Source organism: Mesoplodon densirostris, chromosome 11 (genome assembly GCF_025265405.1).
Source record: "Mesoplodon densirostris isolate mMesDen1 chromosome 11, mMesDen1 primary haplotype, whole genome shotgun sequence".
Lineage (NCBI taxonomy): Eukaryota > Metazoa > Chordata > Mammalia > Artiodactyla > Ziphiidae > Mesoplodon > Mesoplodon densirostris.
The window spans coordinates 67327931-67348422 of record NC_082671.1 but is presented as its reverse complement, the minus strand read 5'-3'; the positions used below and the strand labels follow the sequence as shown (position 1 = coordinate 67348422).

The 20492-nt window shown below is 49.2% G+C and overlaps 1 protein-coding gene across 1 annotated transcript in view; it reads left to right on the top strand.

Moving 5' to 3' along the window:
- SREBF2 (sterol regulatory element binding transcription factor 2) overlaps window positions 1–20492 on the top strand; it is a 62569-nt gene that overhangs the window by 20202 nt on the left and 21875 nt on the right. The window contains exons 2-10 of the mRNA XM_060114245.1: window positions 3102–3533; window positions 4556–4737; window positions 5638–5784; window positions 7219–7440; window positions 8424–8538; window positions 8747–8928; window positions 15427–15619; window positions 16225–16406; window positions 18603–18879. Of these exons, the coding sequence (XP_059970228.1) occupies window positions 3102–3533; window positions 4556–4737; window positions 5638–5784; window positions 7219–7440; window positions 8424–8538; window positions 8747–8928; window positions 15427–15619; window positions 16225–16406; window positions 18603–18879 (1932 nt within the window). The remainder of the gene's footprint in view (window positions 1–3101; window positions 3534–4555; window positions 4738–5637; window positions 5785–7218; window positions 7441–8423; window positions 8539–8746; window positions 8929–15426; window positions 15620–16224; window positions 16407–18602; window positions 18880–20492) is intronic.

The following is a 20492-nucleotide window of genomic DNA, read 5'->3' as shown; positions in this document are numbered from 1 at the left end:
ACCAGATTTCGAGTTACCTCATTCTGAGGTAGATGCCACTAGACTGAGCCAGACACAGTGGCTTATGTTAGGTCACTCTAGGTCACGAGCTCTGTAAAGTACAAGTGAACTTGGGGTCTCCTTGGATGAAGCCTGAGACTGTCAGGCACAGGTGACAGCCGGAGCCTCTAATTTTGGTTACGTGATCAAAACCCAGATATAGTTTCTTGGGGCCCAGCCTACTTTATCAAGCAACTTAAATCTTAGTTTATGAAGCAGCTAAACACAGGAATGTGGCTTGGTGGGGGAGGGTGGTTGACAGGAGCACCCCCTCGAGGTGAGCTGGGGTTTGCAGGCCCGGGTGGCCGACCCAGCTCCAAGGAGGCCCGTGTCTGGCCTTCCATGTCTAGCCAAACTTCATCATTTTCAAACCTCCATAAAAACTGCCTTCTCCCAGGCCTCCTTCTCTAGGTTTCATGGCTCTCTGCGGACACGAGAGCCTGTGTGTCCGTAGCACACGAATGATTGAATGATGGGAGCAGGGAAAAGCCAGGAGCCGTGGGGAGCTCCCGAGGTGTAGCCTCCAGGTACAGGGCAGATCTGCGCCTGGGTGGGCCTCCTTCCACTTACCGGGGACTCCCCTTCTCTGTCACTGCAGACCAGACGGGTCCCCGGGAGGCCCAGCGTGCCTGCTGCCGCAGTGGCTCAAAGAACCTCTTCGTTACTTCTTCCTTCAAATGCTCAGTCTTAACGGCTCCTCTGTGCCCCTCAGCCCCGTGCCCATCTGCCTGGCTGGAGATAGCTCCCAGGAGCTCCTCATGTGTTGGTCGAAAAGGATTTTTTTTTAAATTGAAGCAGTCGCATTCCATCTGCCTACACACACTTAACCTGCTTTGTGAACTAAGCTTTGTGACCTCTGTACATTACTTCACCAGCCAGCCCATGTCTCCCCGACAAAAGGTTCTAGAGAGCACTCGACAGGATAAGTGGGGCCGAGTGCCTGTTTAGTGGGGCGTCAGAAGCACCACTGATAGGGACCTTTGTAAGGGTCTGCCCCCACCAAGCACTTTGCATCAATTTTCTTATTAATCCTCACCACAAAGAAGCCAAGTGAGTCTTCTTGTGGCAGCCTCCTGGAAGGAAACGGGGGTGTAGAAAGAAGTGACTTGCCCACGTTCACACAGCTGATTAGATGGGCCCTTTGAGACCCACCTAGTCCCAAAGCCTGTGCCCATCTACCCTCTGGCCTCTTTTGCCCTCCTTAGCTTTCCATGGCTTAGAACAATCAGCCAGGGAGTGATGTTCTTTTGGCTCACAAAGTAGTCCTCTGTGTTGATTCCCCAGAGTCAGGATTTTATGGGAGTTCTGGAAAGCTCAACGAATTATTAGGTTTCTCTTAATTTCTTAAAGCATTTTATAATATTGTGTTGTGCTTGGAATGTGTCAGCACCAAGTTGTGTTTTGTTTAAATTTTGTGCTGAGTTTGAGGGTATTTCTTAGTTTAATCATGTACAAGGAATTGGAATTTGTTGGTACAGGTTACAATATCTGTGGCATTCTGCCCATTTCTCCCTCCCACAGATGACAGGCTGAGTGGGGACAGAGCAGAGTGTCGAGGTGTTGGTAAATAACACCACTGTGTAGTCATTTAATCTTGTGAGATGCGGTTTTGCCAGCAGGTTGGACTGACTGAACACTGAGCATGCTGAGCTGCTAAGCTCCAGTTATCCTGTGTGGAGGTCATGCTGGAAACCCCTGGTAGCTTTCTGCTTGCCTAACATAAGACTCATTATAGCCCAGATTCTTCCCCCTCACACGCACAGACACACACACACACACACACACACACAGAGACACACACACACACACACACACACACTGCTAGAAACCTGGGAGGGACTTGCTGGTGGAGGTTTGACGAATGAATGGAGATAGTGTTTGGGGGCTTTGTTTTTCGTTTTTGTTTGTTTTTTCTTTTTGGTGACCAAATCAGAGCATCCTGCAGCCTTGAGGGTTTTGAGAGGAGGGTGCCAGAGTTTAGGAGCAAGCAGTAGCTTTTTGGGAATGTGTTGGAGAGGAAAGGGGAGAGAATGTGGACAGGGTAGAGAATTGTAGATCTGAACATAACCGGGTCAAAGTTGAGGCCCCAGACTCCTAATGGGGAGCCAGCCCTATGGGGAGGAAGGAGTCATGAGAGGTGAGTTGTTAGTCATGGATTAAGTTCGATTTGGGTAAACCATTGGGAGGATGAAGCAGGGGAAGAGGCCCTCTGGGCTGGGAATTTAGGGGTCCCGGGTACTTGGAGTGTGATCTGTCAATAGAAGGCGGCATGCTGTCCAGCGGACACATCCCCTTGGCTCCAAGGGCTCCTTGTCCAGAGGAAAGGCGCACAGCCAGGTGGGTCCAGGGCCCGGGCTGTTCTGCCCTGACCTTCTGACAGTGAAGGCACTGGTGTGCAGTCGAAGAAGGCGAGGCTGGGAGGCAGAGAACTGGTTCTAATCCTTGCTGTGCCCTGATGAGCTGGTGACCTTGGCCGAGTTATTTCCCTGTCCTGGACTTCGTGTATGATCTTTCCATCCATTCCACCTCTAAAGTTCCATGACCTGGAGGCCACCAACTTCATCATCCCCGGGTGTTCCTGAGGGTACCAGCAGTGCCCAGGGATATGCCCATCTTGGAGAGAAGGCCCAGAGTCTGCCTGTGGTGAGGAGAGTTGGGGTCTGGGGACTCCCCTGTCATGGGGAGCAGTGCTGAGATTGGAGGTGGCCTCACAGCGCAAGGCTGCTGAGCTCCAAAGACTCAGGACAGCGACTACCCCAACCGTAAAACGCGACCAGCCGTATCCTCCAAGAGGGACATTCACCCAGCACAGAGGTAGCTCCTGTTAGGCCTGGTACAGACAATGAGGAAAGTGGGTAGAACAAGCCTGGAGGTGGTGAGGAGGGAGAAGAACATCAAGCAAGTGAAGTCCTGTCCCACTCCCCACATGAGAGAGGGACGACCCATCTCTGCAGTGTCTTGGGGAAGCTATTGGATTTTCATGCCTCCGTTTCTTAAGCAAATTTGAAAGTTAATAGGTATTTTGGTTGGCAGCAGAGTTACTCCTTTCCATTTGCTCACAGAGATGCTCCAGTTTGTCAGCAATCAAGTGGGAGAGTTCCCTGACTTGTTCTCAGAGCAGCTGTGCAGCTCCTTCCCTGGCGGCGGTGGAAGTGGCAACAGTGGCAGCAGCAATGGCGGCGGCGGCGGTGGCGGAGCCGGAGCCGGGGACCCCTCAGTGCAGCGGTCCTTCAGCCAGGGCCCGTTACCTTCCTTCTCGCCCTCGGCTACCTCCCCCCAGGCTCCAGCCCTACAAGTCAAGGCTCCCCCGACCGCAGTTCCCCCTCCGCCAAGGACAGCTCCCGTCCTTCAGCCCCGCCCCCAGCCCCAGCCCCAGCCTCCAGCTCAGCTGCAGCAGCAGACAGTAATGATCACCCCGACATTCAGCACCGCTCCCCAGACGAGGATCATCCAGCAGCCTCTGATATACCAGAATGCAGCTACCAGCTTTCAAGGTGACTCAGAACTCAAACGTGATAACGATCGGTTGGTTCAGAAGTGTTTGTGCCAGTTTGCAGACACTTCCGAGGTGGACTGTAAATAGTTCTGTCCTCTCTGGGGATGACACAGCCTATCAACTTGGCCCTGTCTGAATGAGGTTTCGGTAGCTGGCCGTAACCATAGTGGTGTAGGAACACATTCAGTCTCTTCAAATACCTTAATGTCTACTGTGCCTGTTTTAAGGATGCGTGGTCAAAGACTCCAACGGGCACAGTAGCCACGGGGCTGTCCTGGTAACTAGAGGTGGGGGCTTGAATAAAATTAGTCTTGAAACTCACCCAGGCACCAGGAAGATCTCAGCACCTGTAGGTTGAGAACCATTCATCCAGGAGACATCTCCTGAGCATCCACTGCAGAGAAGAGTACACCTTTTAACATAGGTGCCGTGACTCCGAGTGGCAGGCCTCACAGTAGGCCCTCGGTGTGTGCTGAGTGAATGAGTGACTTTCTGTGTTGTGCTGTGTCCCGGCACCTTTTCATCAGATTGCTCTCTGACCCTGTGGGGACCCCTGGGTGGGATTAGTATTGCTCTACTAATTTCAAAGGATCTGACAGGTCTTTAATGGGCTTCAAGGGTTTAGGGGCTGGGGGGAGGCCACAAAGCAAAAACCTGAGACCGTCATCCCAAAGTGCACCTTCCCTTCATTTTATGAGAGGAAATGAAGCCCCAGGGAGTTGGTTCTCAACACCTGTTAACTCCCTTGCTGGGTGCAGTCACTTGCTGATTAGCTTCCCTCACCTCCACCCCAGCATCGGAGTAATGAAATAATTTGTACTCGTTCCTCAGAAATTGACGCAGCCCTTATGGGATGTTCTTGTCATCTAGACCAGCTTGTAAATGGCTGTGCACATCTGCTTCAGCAACAGGTGGGGAGTTGGGATCGTTAGGAGGCACTCCAACCTCGGTTGTTGCCACAGCTACGGTGACATAATGCATTCTTCGTCCACGTGACTTTTTTTCTCCTCTTCTCCCAAGTCCTTCAGCCTCAAGTCCAAAGCCTAGTGACATCCTCCCAGGTGCAGCCGGTCACCATCCAGCAGCAGGTGCAGACGGTGCAGGCCCAGCGGGTGCTGACGCAGACAGCCAATGGCACGCTGCAGACCCTCGCCCCGGCCACGGTGCAGACGGTTGCTGCGCCCCAGGTGCAGCAGGTCCCGGTAGGTGGCCGACAAGAATTCAGGGAGGCCCTGGTTGGGGCTCTTGGCCAGCCTGTAGTTGAAGATGTGGTCTGCATGCTAAGCAGGGCCAGCGGAGTGTGAGGGAGCAGCTTGCAGGGCAGGTAGGGGCACCTGGACCTCACGAGGCACCCGTGAGACCTGGCAGAGAAGACGTCTGCAGATGCACGCCGGCACCCGCCTAAACTCAGTAAATGCTGGTGTATTCACTCATTTACACATGTAATGGGTATAAAACTGAAAAGAAATGTGCCAGAATGTTCTTAAGCCGTGTATCATAGTGGACTGTATTTCTAACTAATGAAGTAAGTTAGCTTTAAAAAAGCAATCCAGGGGCTTCCCTGGTGGCGCAGTGGTTGAGAGTCCGCCTGCCGATGTAGGGGACACGGGTTCGTGTCCCGGTCCGGGAAGATCCCACATGCCACGGAGCGGCTGGGTCCGTGAGCCATGGCCGCTGAGCCTGTGCGTCCGGAGCCTGTGCTCCACAACGGGAGAGGCCACAGCAGTGAGAGGCCCGCGTACCGAAAAAAAACCAAAAAAAAGCAATCCAGGTTTACCATTTTTGCTTCCCAGCCGTTTTCCTCACATTCCAAAGTTTGTCCACAATCAGGTCTCTCTCCCTTCCACTGTCCACCCGAGCCATGCTTGCTCTGCCCCCGCTAGGCCGCTGGCACTGCTCTCCTCAAAGCCTTTCAGCCTTCCAACCCAGAACCCTCTTTAGCTGTACGCCTTCTCCCCGGCAACCCAGTAATCAAGCTACATTCTCAGTTTTATGAAAATTTTACTTTCTCATTCTTTTCTGGAGGGTCTATGCAGGAAGAAGTAATGCAAAATAGAGGAGTAATGCTACCTTCCTTTTCCTTTTCTTCCTTTTCCATCCAGGTCCTGGTACAGCCTCAGATCATCAAGACAGATTCCCTTGTTTTGACCACACTGAAGACAGATGGCAGCCCTGTGATGGCCGCAGTCCAGAACCCAGCCCTCACTGCCCTCACCACCCCCATCCAGACAGCTGCCCTTCAAGTTCCGGTAAGAGCTGCCCCCCACCCCACCCCTGCTTCTTGGGGGTTTTAGGCCTCAGAGATGGTAACGAAGCCTCCAGATACTGAATAGATGCGGCAGCTCTATGCAGTGTGTCAGTCAGATTGCAAAATTACCCCATTTTAGTTTTTTTTTCCCCTTAAGAAGTACCAGCACTGAGTGTAATGTGGGAGTACTAGGGTTTATGAGGGGCAAGAGAGGAACAGCGGAGGAGCCCCAGTTTCTGGGCAACAGCTCCACACAGGACCATCTGCCTTTTAGGTCCTACTGATGGAGGTTTAGCTTCTGAAGGACCCTAGGTCCCCCAGGCAGGGAGGGGCTCCAAGGTGGGGGACATGAAAGGCACCCATACTTCAGCTGTAGGGTCTTGGCTACTGTCTCGTCTTGTGGCAAGAGCCTGAGAGAAAAAAGGGATCAAAATTCAAAAGCAAGCCTTACTCATAAAAGCCAAGAACTAGAAAGAACCCAACTATCCATCCAAAAAGAACTATTGATACATACAACTACGTGGCTAAACCTCAAAAATAGTACACTGAGCAAGAGATGCTTATCACAAAAGAGTTCATGCTGATGATTCCATTTATACAGAGTTCAAGAAGATGGTGCTAGGAGTCAGAGCAGTGATTACTGCTCTGGGGGAAGGGGCATGAGGGAACTTTCTAAGGGGATAGAAATGGTCTGTGTCTTGGTCAGGGTTACCTTGGTTACACACATTGTGTACGTACGTCACAATTCCATTAAGCTGTACACTTAAAATGTGTGCTTTTTACTATGTGTGAATTATTTCTTGATGACTAATGAAGTTAAGAAGCCTTTTCTGTGTTCATTGGCCACTTGGATATTGAGGCCATTTGTTGAAGAAAATAAAACTAAAAGTAGTGAAAACAGAAACAAAGAGCAGGAAAAGTAGATTTGAGGGGAAAACAAGGGGAAGCCTCTCTAGTTGGTCTGTTTAATAAAATGGCTCTCATTGTCACTTCTGCCTTGAGCTTTTTGATGGGCAAATCATACAAGGAAATACAGTAAGTTAACTTCACCATCATGTGAGAGGAAAATACGTGTCATACACCAGGAGAAAGTTTTGTGGTTGATGCATTATATGCGAGCTCAGAGGTGGCTAATGGGTCGACAGCAAAGCAGGAATCATATGACGTGTTTCTGGCATCCCTACATCAAAGGTTGGTGTTTATCCACATTAATGCTGTTGTGGCACATGACTAATCAACAGTGATTCTGAAAGGGGCATAGTACCTGAGGTACCATGGCTCCTAAGGCTTCTGGACTCAATTAACCCAGGAAGGGTGTCAGGCTATACAAAGCGTTTTCAGGTGATGCCACGTGGCCAGGGCCAGTGGGTTTGTGTTGCGAGGTTGCTTTATTCAGACTAACCAAGTGGTCATTCTGCCCTTGTGTCTGTTCTAGACCCTGGTGGGCAGCAATGGGACCATTCTGACCACAATGCCTGTGATGATGGGACAAGAGAAAGTGCCCATTAAGCAGGTACCTGGGGGAGTCAAGCAGCTCGAGCCCCCCAAGGAAGGAGAAAGGAGGACGACACACAACATCATTGAGAAGCGGTATCGCTCCTCCATCAATGACAAAATCATTGAGCTGAAGGACCTGGTCATGGGGACAGATGCCAAGGTAGGTGCCAAGCAAAGTGGTATTTCATGCCTCATCATCTCTCCTCTATCTGTCTTTGCTGCAGGAATTTAGGGAAGACCCAGGCCCAGGCTGAGTGAATGCAAGAATAGTTAAAGGTGCTCTCTTACTAAAGCCTCTTGGTGTTTTGAAATTCCAGGATTATAAAACATTAACTGTCGGGTGTTGGTAAGGCAGTGGCCTGCCTGGACCTTTGAGTCTGCTCTGCAGTGGTGGTGGCCACCGCCCCCCCCACCACTACCACCACCGTGTCGCAGACACCTGCTGCTCACTGATGGCCAGGAACACAGCCATGTGTACATCTGAGGCAGCTGATGGCATTTTGGGCATATGCTTAATTGTATTCAGGGATGGCTAATAATATTTTAACCTTTTAGGGAGGAGGAAAAATGGAGATTGGATCTTTGACAAAGAACAAATAGAGTATATTGGTTTTTCATAAATTTCTGGTGTTTCAATGAATGTATCTTTTGGCTTTGGCACATAGGAGATTTTTTTTTACCTGTTATCTGTTTATCTTTACCTCAATTTTGAAAGAAAATATAATTTTCCTTGTAGCCTACAAATCTGAAAGGTACTAATATACCTTTACTTAAGATAACCAGCCAAGAGTACTCTGGTTTTTTGTTTGTCATTTGTTTTCCTTAAAGTTTGTTTTGATGCTAGGATTATCATAGGATAAAATGTGTGATGGCCAGAGGCTAAACTCTTTCCACATATTAGTTCATTTAATCCTCATGGCAAGCCTATGACTCATATACCATCATTATTCCTATTTCACAGAGGAGGAAAGTGAGGTTCAGAGATGTTGAGTAACTTGTCCTGGGTTGCACAGCTAAGTAGTGGGAGAGTCAGCATCTGAACTCAGCACCTCCCACTCCAGAGCCTGAGCTCTGGGCCTCTGCTCTCTTCACTGTGCAAGCTGGTCTGATGCCACCGTGTTTTTCACCCGTCTTCCTTCCCAGATGCACAAGTCTGGCGTTCTGAGGAAGGCCATTGACTACATCAAATACTTGCAGCAGGTCAATCATAAACTGCGCCAGGAGAACATGGTGCTGAAACTGGCAAATCAGAAGAACAGTAAGTGTGCTTGTTGAGAAAAGGGTTTCAGACTTTCCGGTTATAGTAGAAGTCCTGTGCTGGGCACCGGGGAGGGTCCACTGATGTGTACAAGGTGCCTTCAGGGGTGAAGCATGAGCAGGGGCTGTGCATCCCTCACCTAGCCCAGCTCCAGCCCAGGTGGGGTGCTGTAAAATGGACCGTTTGCCAGGTAGGGTTTTCTTTACAGAGCTCTTGAAGGGCATTGACCTAGGCAGCCTGGTGGACAATGACGTGGACCTGAAGATTGATGACTTCAATCAGAATGTCCTTCTGATGTCGCCTCCGGCCTCCGACTCAGGATCCCAGGCAGGCTTCTCCCCCTACTCCATCGACTCTGAGCCAGGAAGCCCTCTATTGGATGATGCAAAGGTAATGAGCTTTTGAAATCCCCTGACCCCTGGAATCTCTCCCATCTCCCCGAAGTTAATAGTGGGGAGGTTGCAGACAGCGGTCCAGGTCAGGCGTTCAGAGGCCCTGGGCTGGAGAGGAACGAGAATTCTGTGAAATTAGCCGCGTACTGGAGAATAAAGAAAAAGAAAGCTGACTGTATGGGGATACAACCTCCGGTTTTACTGGTCCTTGCTGAAAGGGCCCATCAGAGGGGAATAATGGCCAAATCCAGCATGGGAACACACAGCGGCTGTCATGCGGAGCTAGGAGTTGCTGGAGGCGCCTCATCGCTTCCCTCGCCCATAACGAGCCTGGCAAGACCACTTTGTGAGGTTGATCAGTTGGGTTAGGATGAGGCTGCCTCTGGGTCCTCTTCAGGAAATGATTACAGTTTGCAGTCTTAACAGATAACATTCCTACCAAGGGCCTTTAATTGTGGAAGAAAGCCCCTGGCAATTCTTGTTTAATGGAATTCGTTAAAAGAGGCTCAAGCCTAATGATCTTCCCAGGAACCTGTGGAGACCACTGGGGTCTGTGCTGTATTTTGACATTGGCAGTTTCTGGCTTCAAAAGCACAGAGTTCCCTTCTAGCGTAAGTTGTTTTTTTAAAATTTATTTATTTTATTTGTTTATTTTTGGCTGCGTTGGGTCTTCATTGCTATGCGAGGTCCTTCTCCAGTTGCGGCGAGTGGGGGCCACTCCTCGTCGCGGTGCACGGGCCCCCCACCACAGTGGCTTCTTTTGTTGTGGAGCGCAGGCTCTAGAGCGCAGGCTCAGTAGTTGTGGCGCACGGGCCCAGTTGCTCCTCGGCATATGCTATCTTCCCGGACCAGGGCTCGAACCTGGGTCCCCTTCACTGGCAGGCGGATTCCCAACCACTGTGCCACCAGGGAAGCCCCTAGCATAAGTTTTTGATCAGACCGTTTATTGTATCATGTACTTAATTTTATTAAGGAAGCTCTATTTTTGAAATATTTTATAAATGTGATTCTGCTTCGTTAACAAAAGGCCACATGTCATATACGTTGAATTAGATAGGTGTCTGAATCCTCAGAAGAAATTTTCAAATGGTTTAAAAATACTGAAAACGAGTTGTGTGGGAAGTACACCCTGGGAGTCAGCGGAGATCTGGTTCCAGTCTCCCTCCCTCCTTAGGCTCCCTGGGCAGGCAGGGCCTCTGCCTCCAGTTCTCCCTCTGTAAAACTGGGGAGAAAACAAAACAATGTTGTGGTTTTAGAATAGGCAAGCTTCTGGGAATTCCCTGGCAGTCCAGTGGTTAGGACTTCGTACTTTCACTGCTGAGGGCCCGGGTTCAATCCCTGGTTGGGGCACTAAGATCCTATTAGCTGTGTGGTGCGGCTAAAAAAAAAAAGAATAAGCAAGCTTCTGTAAATAGGTTCATACTAAAGTATGGTCTTTAATCAACTTTGAGGTGTAATTTATATGTGATACAATACACCTATTTTACTGTAACGTGCAGTATGATGAGTTTTAACAAACGTATACGCTTATGTAACTCATAGTAATCAAGATATAGAGTAAAAAGCTGAAAGCGTTTCTTCCAAGATCAGGAACAAGGCAAGGATGCCCACTCTCACCACTTTTATTCTACATAGAATTGGAAGTCCTAGCCACAGTGATCAGACAAGAAAAAGAAATAAAAGGAATCCAAGTTGGAAAGGAAGAAGTAAAACTGTCACTGTTGGGCTTCTCTGGTGGCATAGTGGTTGGGAGTCCTCCTGCCAATGCAGGGGACACGGTTTCGATCCCTGGTCCGGGAAGATCCCACGTGCCACGGAGCAGCTAAACCCGTGTGCCACAACTACTGAGCCTGCCCTTCAGAGCCCGCAAGCCACAACTGCTGAGCCCGTGTGCCACAACTACTGAAGCCCGCGCACCTAGAGCCCGTGCTCCGCAACAAGAGAAGCCACCGTGATGAGAAGCCCGCTCACCGCAACAAAGAGTAGCCCCCACTTGCTGCAACTAGAGAAAGACCACACGCAGCAACAAGGACCCAGTGCAGCCAAAAATAAACAAACAAACAAACAAAACACTGTCACTGTTTGCAGATGACATGATACTATATATAGGAAATTCTAAAGACACCTTCAAAAAACTATTAGAACTAATAAATAAATTCAGTAAGTTTGCAGGATACAAAATTAATATACAGAAATCTGTTACATTTCTATACAGTAACAACGAAGTATCAGAAAGAGAAATGAAGGAAAGCAATCCCATTTACAATTGCATCGAAAAGAATAAAATGCCTAGGAATAAATCTAACCAAGTAGGTAAAAGACCTGTACTGGAAAAACTATAAGACATTGATGAAAGAAATTGATGACAACACAAACAGATGGAAAGGTATATCGTGCTCATGGGTTGGAAGAATTAATACTGTTAAAATGACCATATTCCTCAAGGCAACCTACAGATTCAGTGCAATTCCTGTCAAAATACCAAAGACATTTTTCACAGAACTAGAACAAATAATTCTAAAATTTATGTGGAAACACAAAGGACCCCAAATAGCCAAAACAATCTTGAGAAAGAACAACGGAGCTGAAGGTAGCACATTCCCTGATTTCAAACTACAGTAATCAAAACAATGTGGTACTGGCACAAAAACAGACACAGATCAATGGAACAGAATAGAGAGCCTAGAAACAAACCCATACTTAAATGGTCAGTTAATCTATGACAAAGGAGGCAAGAATATACAAAGGGGAAATGACAGCTTCTTCAATAAATGGTGCTGGGAAAACTGGACAGCTACATGCAGAAGAATCAACTGGACTACTTTCTCACACCATCTACAAAAATAAACTCAAAATGGATCAAAGACTTAAATGTAAGACCTGAAACCATAAGACTCCCAGAAGAAAACACAGGCGGTATGCTCTTTGTTATCGGCCTTAGCAATTTTTAAAAATTAATTAATTAATTTTAATTAATTTATTTTTGGCTGCGTTGGGTCTTTGTTGTTGCGTGCGTGGGCTTTCTCTAGTTGCAGCGAGCGAGGGCTACTCTTTGTCGCGGTGCATGGGCTTCTCATCACCGTGGCTTCTCTTGTTGCGGAGCACGGGCTCTAGGCACACGGGCTTCAGTAGTTGTGGCACACAGGCTCAGCAGTTGTGGTTTGCAGGCTCTGGAGTACAGGTTCGGTAGTTGCGGCGCACAGACTTCATTGCTGTGCAGCATGTGGGATCTTCCCGGACTGGGGCTCGAACCCATGTCCCCTGCATTGGCAGGTGGATTCTTAACCACTGCACCACCAGGAAAATCCGGTCTTAGCAATTTTGGGTGAGCTATGTCTCCTCAGGCAAGGGGAACAAAACCAAAAATAAACAAATGGGACTACATCAAATTAAAAAGCTTTTGCATTGGGACTTCCCTGGTGGTCCAGTGGTAAAGAATCTGCCTTCCAGTGCAGGAGACATGGGTTCGATCCCTGGTCGGAGAACTAAGATCCCACATGCCACTGGGCAACTAAGCCTGTGCGCCACAACTACTGAGCCCACGCATCTCAACTAGAGAGCTTGCATGCCACAAACTACAAAACCCGTGTGCTCTGGAGCCCACACGCCACAACTACAGAGCCCAAATGCTCTGGAACCTGCGCCCCACAACTAGAGAGAGAAAAACCCGCCTGCCACAACTAGAGAGAAGCCCACACGCCACAGTGGAGAGCCTGCGCACCACAAAAAAAAGATTCTGCATGCCACAACTAAGACCTAACACAGCTAAAAATAAAAATAAATTAAGAAAAAAAAAAGTAGGGCCTCCCTGGTGGCGCAGTGGTTGAGAGTCCGCCTGCCGATGCAGGGGATACGGGTTCGTGCCCCGGTCTGGGAGGATCCCATATGCCGCGGAGCGGCTGGGCCCGTGAGCCATGGCCGCTGGGCCTGCGCGTCCGGAGCCTGTGCTCCGCAACGGGGGAGGCCACAACAGTGAGAGGCCCGCGTACCGAAAAAAAAAAAAAAAAAAAAAAAAAAAAAGAAAAAAAAAAGTAGACGGATGTAACCCTAAAAAAAAAAACAAAAGAAAAACCTTTTGCACAGCAAAGGAAACTACCAACAAAACTAAAAGGCTACCTATATAATGGAAGAAGATATTTGCAAACAATATATCTAATAAGGGGTTAGTATCCAAAATTTTCAAAGAACTCGTACAAGTAAACATCAGAAAACTCCCCAAACAAACAACAATTTAAAAATGGGCAGAAGACATGAATAGACATTTTTTCAAGACATACAAATGGCCAATAGGCACATGAAAAGATGCTCAACATCAGGAATTCCCTGGTGGTCCAGTGGTCAGGACTCCGAGCTTCCATTGTAGGGGTCATGGGTTCGATCCCTTGTCAGGGGACTAGATCCTGCATGCCACAGCTAAGATTTCTCATGCCGCAACTAAAAAGATCCCACATGTAGCAACGAAGATCCTGCATGCCACAACTAAGACCCGGCACAGCCAAAGAAATAAATATTTAAAAAAAAAAGATATATGCACCCCTGTGTTCGTTGCAGCATTATTTACAATAGCCAATAGCCAAGGTAAGGAAACAACCTGAGTGCCCAGAAATAGATGAATGGATAAAGGAGATGTAGTATATATGCAATGAAATATTAGCCATAAGAAAAGAGTGAAATCTTGCCATTTGTGACAATGTGGATGGACCTAGAGGGTATTATGCTAAGTGTAATAAAAGAGACAGAGAATGATAGGTGTTGGTGAGGATGTGGAGAAAAGGGGACCCTCATGCACTATTGGTGGAAATGAAAATTGATGCAGCCACTATGGAAAACAGTAGGAAGTTTCCTCAAAAAATTTGAAATAGAACTACCATCCAATCCAGCAGTTCCACCTCTGGGTATTTTTCTGAAAGAAAACAAAAGCACTAATTCAAAAAGTAATGTTCTCCCTTACGTTTATTGCAGCATTATTTACAATAGCCCAAGAGTTGGAAGCAACCTAAGTGCCCACAGATAGATGAGTAGATAAAGAAGATGTGGTATATATATATATATATATATATATATAGTAATGTTACTCAGCTGTAAAAAAGAATGAGATGTTGTCACACCATGTATGACCCTAGAGGGTGCTATGCTAAGTGAAATGAGTCAGACAAAGACAAATACATAGGATTTCACTTATATGTGGAATCTAAAAAACAAAACAAATGGACGAACACAACAAAACGAAACAGACTGGTAGATACAGAGAACAAATGGGTGATTGCCAGAGGGGAGGGAGTTGGGAGGGTGAGTGAAATAGGTGAGGGAGGTTAAGAGATACTACAAACTAAAAAAAAAATTTTTTTAAAAAGATACTACAAACTTCCAGTTACAAAATAAATGTCACAAGGGTGAAATATACAACATGGGGAATATAGTCATTAATATCATAGTGCTTTTGTATGGTGACAGATGGTAACTAGACTTGTCATGGAGCTGATGTAATGTATGAAAATATCAAGTCACTCTGTTGTGTACCTCGAACCAACATAGTGTTGTAGGGCAATTATACTTCAATTAAAAAATAACAATAGAGAATTCCCTGGAGGTCCAGTGGTTGGGACTCTACTTTTTCACTGCTGAGGGCCCGGGTTTGATCCCTGGTCAGGGAACTAAGATCTTATCAGCTGTGTGGTGCAGCCAAAACAAAACAAAACAAAAAACAATAAATGGGGCTTCCCTGGTGGCGCAGTAGTTAAGAGTCCACCTGCCAGTGCAGCGGACACAGGTTCAAGCCCTGGTCCAGGAAGATCCCACATGCCACGGAGCAACTAAACCCGTGCACCACAACTACTGAGCCTGTGCTCTAGAGCCCGGGAGCCACAACTACTGAGCCCACATGCTGCAACTACTGAAGCTTGCATGCCTAGAGCCCATACTCCGCAACAAGAGAAGCCACCACATGAGAAGCCTGCGCACCGCAAGGAAGAGCAGCCCCCGCTCACTGCAACTAGAGAAAGCCCGCACACATCAACAAAGACCCAACGCAGCCAAAAATAAATAAAATAAAAATAAATAAATTTATAAAAAAACAAAACAGAATGATAAATGAATAAATCTTTCTAGTTTAGAACAAAATGATTTAGAACATTTTTATCTCCCATGAACTTACACCTTTGCAGGAAGTGCACACACGTCTCTCCAGCCTGAGACAACTTCTGATCTGCCTTCTGTCACTTTAGATTAGCTTGCCTGTTGTGGAATTACACAGAAACAGAATCCTGCAGAGGGTTCTCTTTTGTGATGGAGCTCTGTTGTAAAAGCAGAGCTCATGTTCCTCTGGTCTTTAGAAAATGTTCTTCTCCCAGGTGGCAAGAGGGCAAGTGCTTTATTCCCATCTGACTTAATGGTCTTGAATTTAAATCTCACAATCTGATTCCGATATGTATAAAAGTAAAATGCTATAAAAATCCACGCAGTACTCGTTCTGACCTTGCAGCCCCCTGTTTTGAAGGTCAAAGATGAGCCAGACTCTCCTCCTGTAGCACTTGGCATGGTGGACCGCTCGCGAATCCTACTGTGTGTCCTCACCTTCCTGTGCCTCTCCTTTAACCCCCTGACCGCGCTGCTGCAATGGGGAGGGGCCCACGACTCGGACCAGCATCCACACTCAGGCTCTGGCCGCAGCATGCTGTCTCTCGAGTCAGGTAGGTGGAAGGCCCCTCGTGCCACCCGGGCCTGAGTGGGCTGCTGTGGCAGGAGAAGGCCCTGCATGCAGCCACTCGGCTTGTCCGCCAGGTCCCAAAGGGCTTTTGTAGGGGGCCCCCACCTGCTTGCTTCTGGTAGGGACTGGCATAAGTCGCCTTTCGGAAGTAACAGGGCAAACCCAAGTTCAGTCAGAAAGAGCAAAACAAGTCAGGGCCCTGCACTGCCGTAGTTGGGGGTTTGAGTGTGTGGCTGTTTGAAGGAGGATGTGGTCTTCTTACTGCCTGAGTCATTAAACCAGTGGCCTAACCCTGCCTTGGCTAACAGATTATTGTGGCATCCTGCCCCATAGTGACAAGGGCTACAGGCTTCCTAGTTAGGCTGTAGAACTGTGCTAAATTTGCTATAGTGTGGATTGAGGTGCATGTATTATTCCTCCCCTATGCACTTCGACATTGTTACTAAACGAAGCAACTGCATTTGTTCCAAAAATGAGGTGGGAGGCTCTTTGCTGTCACAGGGAGGGGTCAGTCAGGTGCCCTGCAGTCTCCCAGTGCTGCTTCAGGAGGCGCTTCCCCACGGGCTCAGCTGAGACGCTCCTCCTTAGGTTCTGGGGGCTGGTTTGACTGGATGATGCCAACGCTCCTCTTGTGGCTGGTGAACGGTGTGATCGTCCTGAGCGTCTTTGTGAAGCTGCTGGTCCACGGGGAGCCAGTGATCCGGCCGCATTCGCGCTCCTCAGTCACCTTCTGGAGGCACCGGAAGCAGGCAGACCTGGCCCTGGCCCGGGTGAGTCCTGCCGCCTGCCTTTCCCCTTCCTCCCCCAGGCTCGGCCCATAACACAGCAACTTATTCCAACACCCCAGCGTATAAAAATACCCCGGGGGCAAGAGGAGGAGGGGACCCTCCCTCCAACAGTTACAGGGCAGTGGAGGAGAGGGCACCTAGGCAGAAGGGATTCCACGGACATGAGCTGATCTCTAGTCTGTAATATGACGGGAGAGTAAAGTGCTCTGGGAGTCTGGGGTGTGAGCAGAGTGGTCAAGAGCAGGAAGGCCCTTCCAAGGGGAGAGGATGGCAGGAATAGGTGGGCTTCTGGGGGACTGGCAAGTAGATGGGTATGTCTGGAGTGTAGGATATGTCGGGGGAGACGAGGGCTGAGGCTGGTAGTGTAGCTAGGGCCCAAGTTGGAGACGTATTTGACTAGTAACTGATTTGAGGTTTTTGTCCCAGTTCTCTGGAGAACCAGGAAGGTTTTTGAGCAGGAAAATTCGCTGAAAGTCCTCTTTAGAAATCAACAAAGGAGTTTATGGGAAGGATTCTGGGGCAAACTCACGGCACGGAAGGAAGCGTTAAACACCCGTGTCTCGGGAGGAACAAGGACCAGTCCAGCCCTCGGCAGCAGGTAGCCATGGGCTTGCTCTCCCCGCCTGCCAGCTGCAGAGCCCACAAGAGAGAATTTGGCCAGCCAGTCCGTCAGTGGACCTGTCAGCCGTGTCCAGTGCTGCGGCTACTGGAATATAGATGTGGTTGTTGGCGCTACCCCTAACGCAGGATGACACGTACCCCTAGACGTTTATCCTAGAGACAGGTTCAGGGCTGTGTTTTACGAACGTCATTCTGGTGGCTGTATGAAGGGTGAGTTGGAGGAGGGAGACACAAGATGCATGGAAGCAAGTGAGGGTGCTCTTAGAAGAGGCTGGGTGAGAGGTGACAAGGACCTGGAAATTGAAAGGAAAGGCATGAATTCAAGAAATACTTGAGATGTGAAATGGAAGGAAAGTAGCAGTGACAGTGACTCAGAGATGGGGGAGGCTGGAAGCTGTGGTGGGCTCCGTCTAACCGTGTTGCTTGGAAGTGCTGTGAGAGGGCCCTGAGGGTGAGAAGCTTCCTGACCAGGAGGCAGGCCGTGGGGGCCAAGACGGGTCGGGACCAGGGTGTGTTGGAAGCTGTGCGTCTGCCAGGGGAGGGTGCTCAAGGGCGAGTTGGATTGATGAGTTGGAAGAGACAAGAGCCAAAGCCCGAGCCTTGGAAACAGCCAGCCTTCCTGGGAAAGACGGGGAAGAGGAGCCAGGAGACACAGAGAAAGGCCCACCTCCTTTGGAATCTGTAAACACAGGTGCTTCTCCTGGCTGGAAGGATGGCAGCACCACCTCAGAGACTGTCATCCTCAGAGCACTGGCATCCACTCTCCCCTTGTAAGGATCCTCTTTTCTGTAATGGTGCAGGAAGGAAAGTACAGGTATCATACCCACTGCGTGATGGGAAAGGAGAAGAGCGTTTACTCCCGTTTCTCAAGACTGTGTCGCCTCCAGTAATGAGAAAAACAGAGAAAAAGGCCTTCAATACAGGGCAGTAGACTCCCCGCTAGACCCTCTCAGGTCGGCAGAGAGTTGTTCAGATCCTTGGTTAGAGTAGTTTAGCTGTGTATTTGCCTAAAACTGTGGTTCTCAAACGTCAGCAGACATTAGGATCACCCGGAGGCCCCGACCCAAGAGGCTCTGATTCAGTAGGTCGGTGGGGGAGGGTTAGGGTTGGGCACCAAGAATTCACATTTCTCACAAGATTCCCAGAAACCAGTAGCATCTAACAAGATGCTACTGCTCTCTGGGAACCACACTTTGAGAACCTAAAAGCCTAAAAGATCACATCGTTCATCATCTAGATCCATGTCATCACCTTATGTATGAAAGCTACGGTGGGAAATTCTGAGTAGTATTTGCTTGAAGATATAACACAGTACCATCCCAATTTAGTAAAAAGGCTGGGAGGAAATGTCAGCAGTCATTCTTTCTGGGGGATAAGATTACAGGTGATTTATTTTTACTTTTTTATAGCTTTCTAAATTTTCACAGATTTTCTTCAGTGAGTATGTATTACTCTGATAATCTGGAGGGGTGAAGAGAGAGTAAGAGTTTTTGTTAAAGCAAAACAAAAAGGCCACATCAAGACCAGTGAACATTACACCTTCTTGCTTCTTGCCAGGGGGATTTTGCAGCTGCCGCTGCAAACCTGCAAACCTGCCTGTCGGTGTTGGGCCGGGCACTGCCCACCTCCCGCCTGGACCTGGCCTGCAGCCTCTCCTGGAACGTGATCCGCTACAGCCTACAAAAGCTGCGCCTGGTGCGCTGGCTGCTCAAGAAGGTCTTCCAGCACCGGCGGGCCACCCTGGCCACCGCCGCAGGCTTTGAGGAGGAAGCTAAGACCAGCGCCCGGGATGCAGCCCTGGCCTATCACAGGCTGCACCAGCTGCACATCACAGGTGAGGGCTGCCACCACAGCCTGTCTTGCCTCGAAGTGCCCCCATGCCATTGCTCCACCCTGGCGCAGTTTGCCAGTTTTCTGCCCCAGCTGAATGACGTCCCCTTCACACTACCCGTTTAGGATGGTTAGACAAATAGCCACGGCAGTAAAGATTGCAGTTCATCAATTTAAGACACACATTTTTCACATTAACATCTCTACGCTTGGCTTTGTCCTCTACACAGTGAATGTCATGGTTGAGTTGGCAGTGTTTTTTCCTTGGTGGTACTTAAAATTGATGGCATCTTAGATTCAGTGAAATATGATCATTTATTTCATTCAACGAACTCCTGCTCTAATAGAGAAGCAGGCAGGTCAGCAAGTGAATTACAGTTCAGTGCGGTAGAGGTAGCAGAAGAATTGGATTTCAGTTCAGGGGAAGGGGTCCTTGTTGGGGAGGGTTTCAGGAAAGGCTTTCTGGAAAGTCTCGGCTTTGCATGAAAGGATGCGTGGAGTTCACCAGCTCTGCAGAAGGGGAGGTGCCTTCCAGGCAGAGGGATGCATGTTCCCAAGGAGGAACCCCACTTGGGTGGCTCTGGAGGAGAATACTTCAGTGGTCCCCAAGGTGGCTGTGCAAGGGGAGAGGGATGGGAGCCAGCGCAGTGGAGGAAATGACGTCCTCAGGTCTGTGCTTCTGAGGTCGAGAAGATTCGCTCCTGCCAAGAGGACAGGACAGAGAGAAAGGAGAAAGTGGGGTTGACAGGCCTCGGGGACTCATTGGACGGGAAGGGTAAGGAAAGGAGCTAGCTAAGATGGTTCCCTAGTTTCTTGCTTGAGCGTTTGGGTGAACACTGTTGCCACCAGCAAAGGTGAGGAAAACGAGAGGAAGAGCAGTTTTCTAGGGAGGAGGTGAGAAGTTCCGCTTGGGACACTTGCCTGTGAGACACTGAGGGGAAATGATGCAGTGGTGGGGGCCACGCTGGATCTGTAGGCCAAGGAAAGGAGCTGGGTCTTTGGCCTGCAGGTGAGAATGAAAACCATGGGTGCTGATGAGAGGGCTTGTGGTGAAGGGGGTCCCCTCGAGGGCATGTGGAAGGAGACTCGCATGGAAGGGGCAGGCCCGGGACAAGGAGTCGGGCGGAGGCTGCCTGAGAGGTGGTCAGGCAGGAGAGGCCAAGATGCTTGGTGTAGGGGGAGCAAAGTCACAGGGTTCAAGAAGGGAAGTTGCTGCTGGGCCATCGATAAGGTGAGGGCAGAGAGCAGCAGTGGGATGTGGTAACAGGAAGGCAATAGAAGGCCCTGGTGGCTGAGGGAGCTTCAGCCCAGGCCCCAGGGGAAGTGGAGATGAGACACTGGGGCCAGCTGTGGGGTGTGAACACCTGGGGCCTTCGTAGAGTTCTAGCAGAGGGCCATTTGCAGACCTACCCTGCTTCTCTGTCCCATCAGTGTGCCCGGGCCCAGGGGGAAGGAACCAGCTCCATCCCAGGTCTCTAATCTGGAGGCTGCATCTGTTCAGGAGAATTCCAGCTGGGATGGGTCCCATCACTCATTCTGCCCACGTTCACTGGGCACTCTGTGGGCCTGGCCGTGCACAAGGCACCAAGAGGACAGAGGTAACTTAAGAGGTGACAC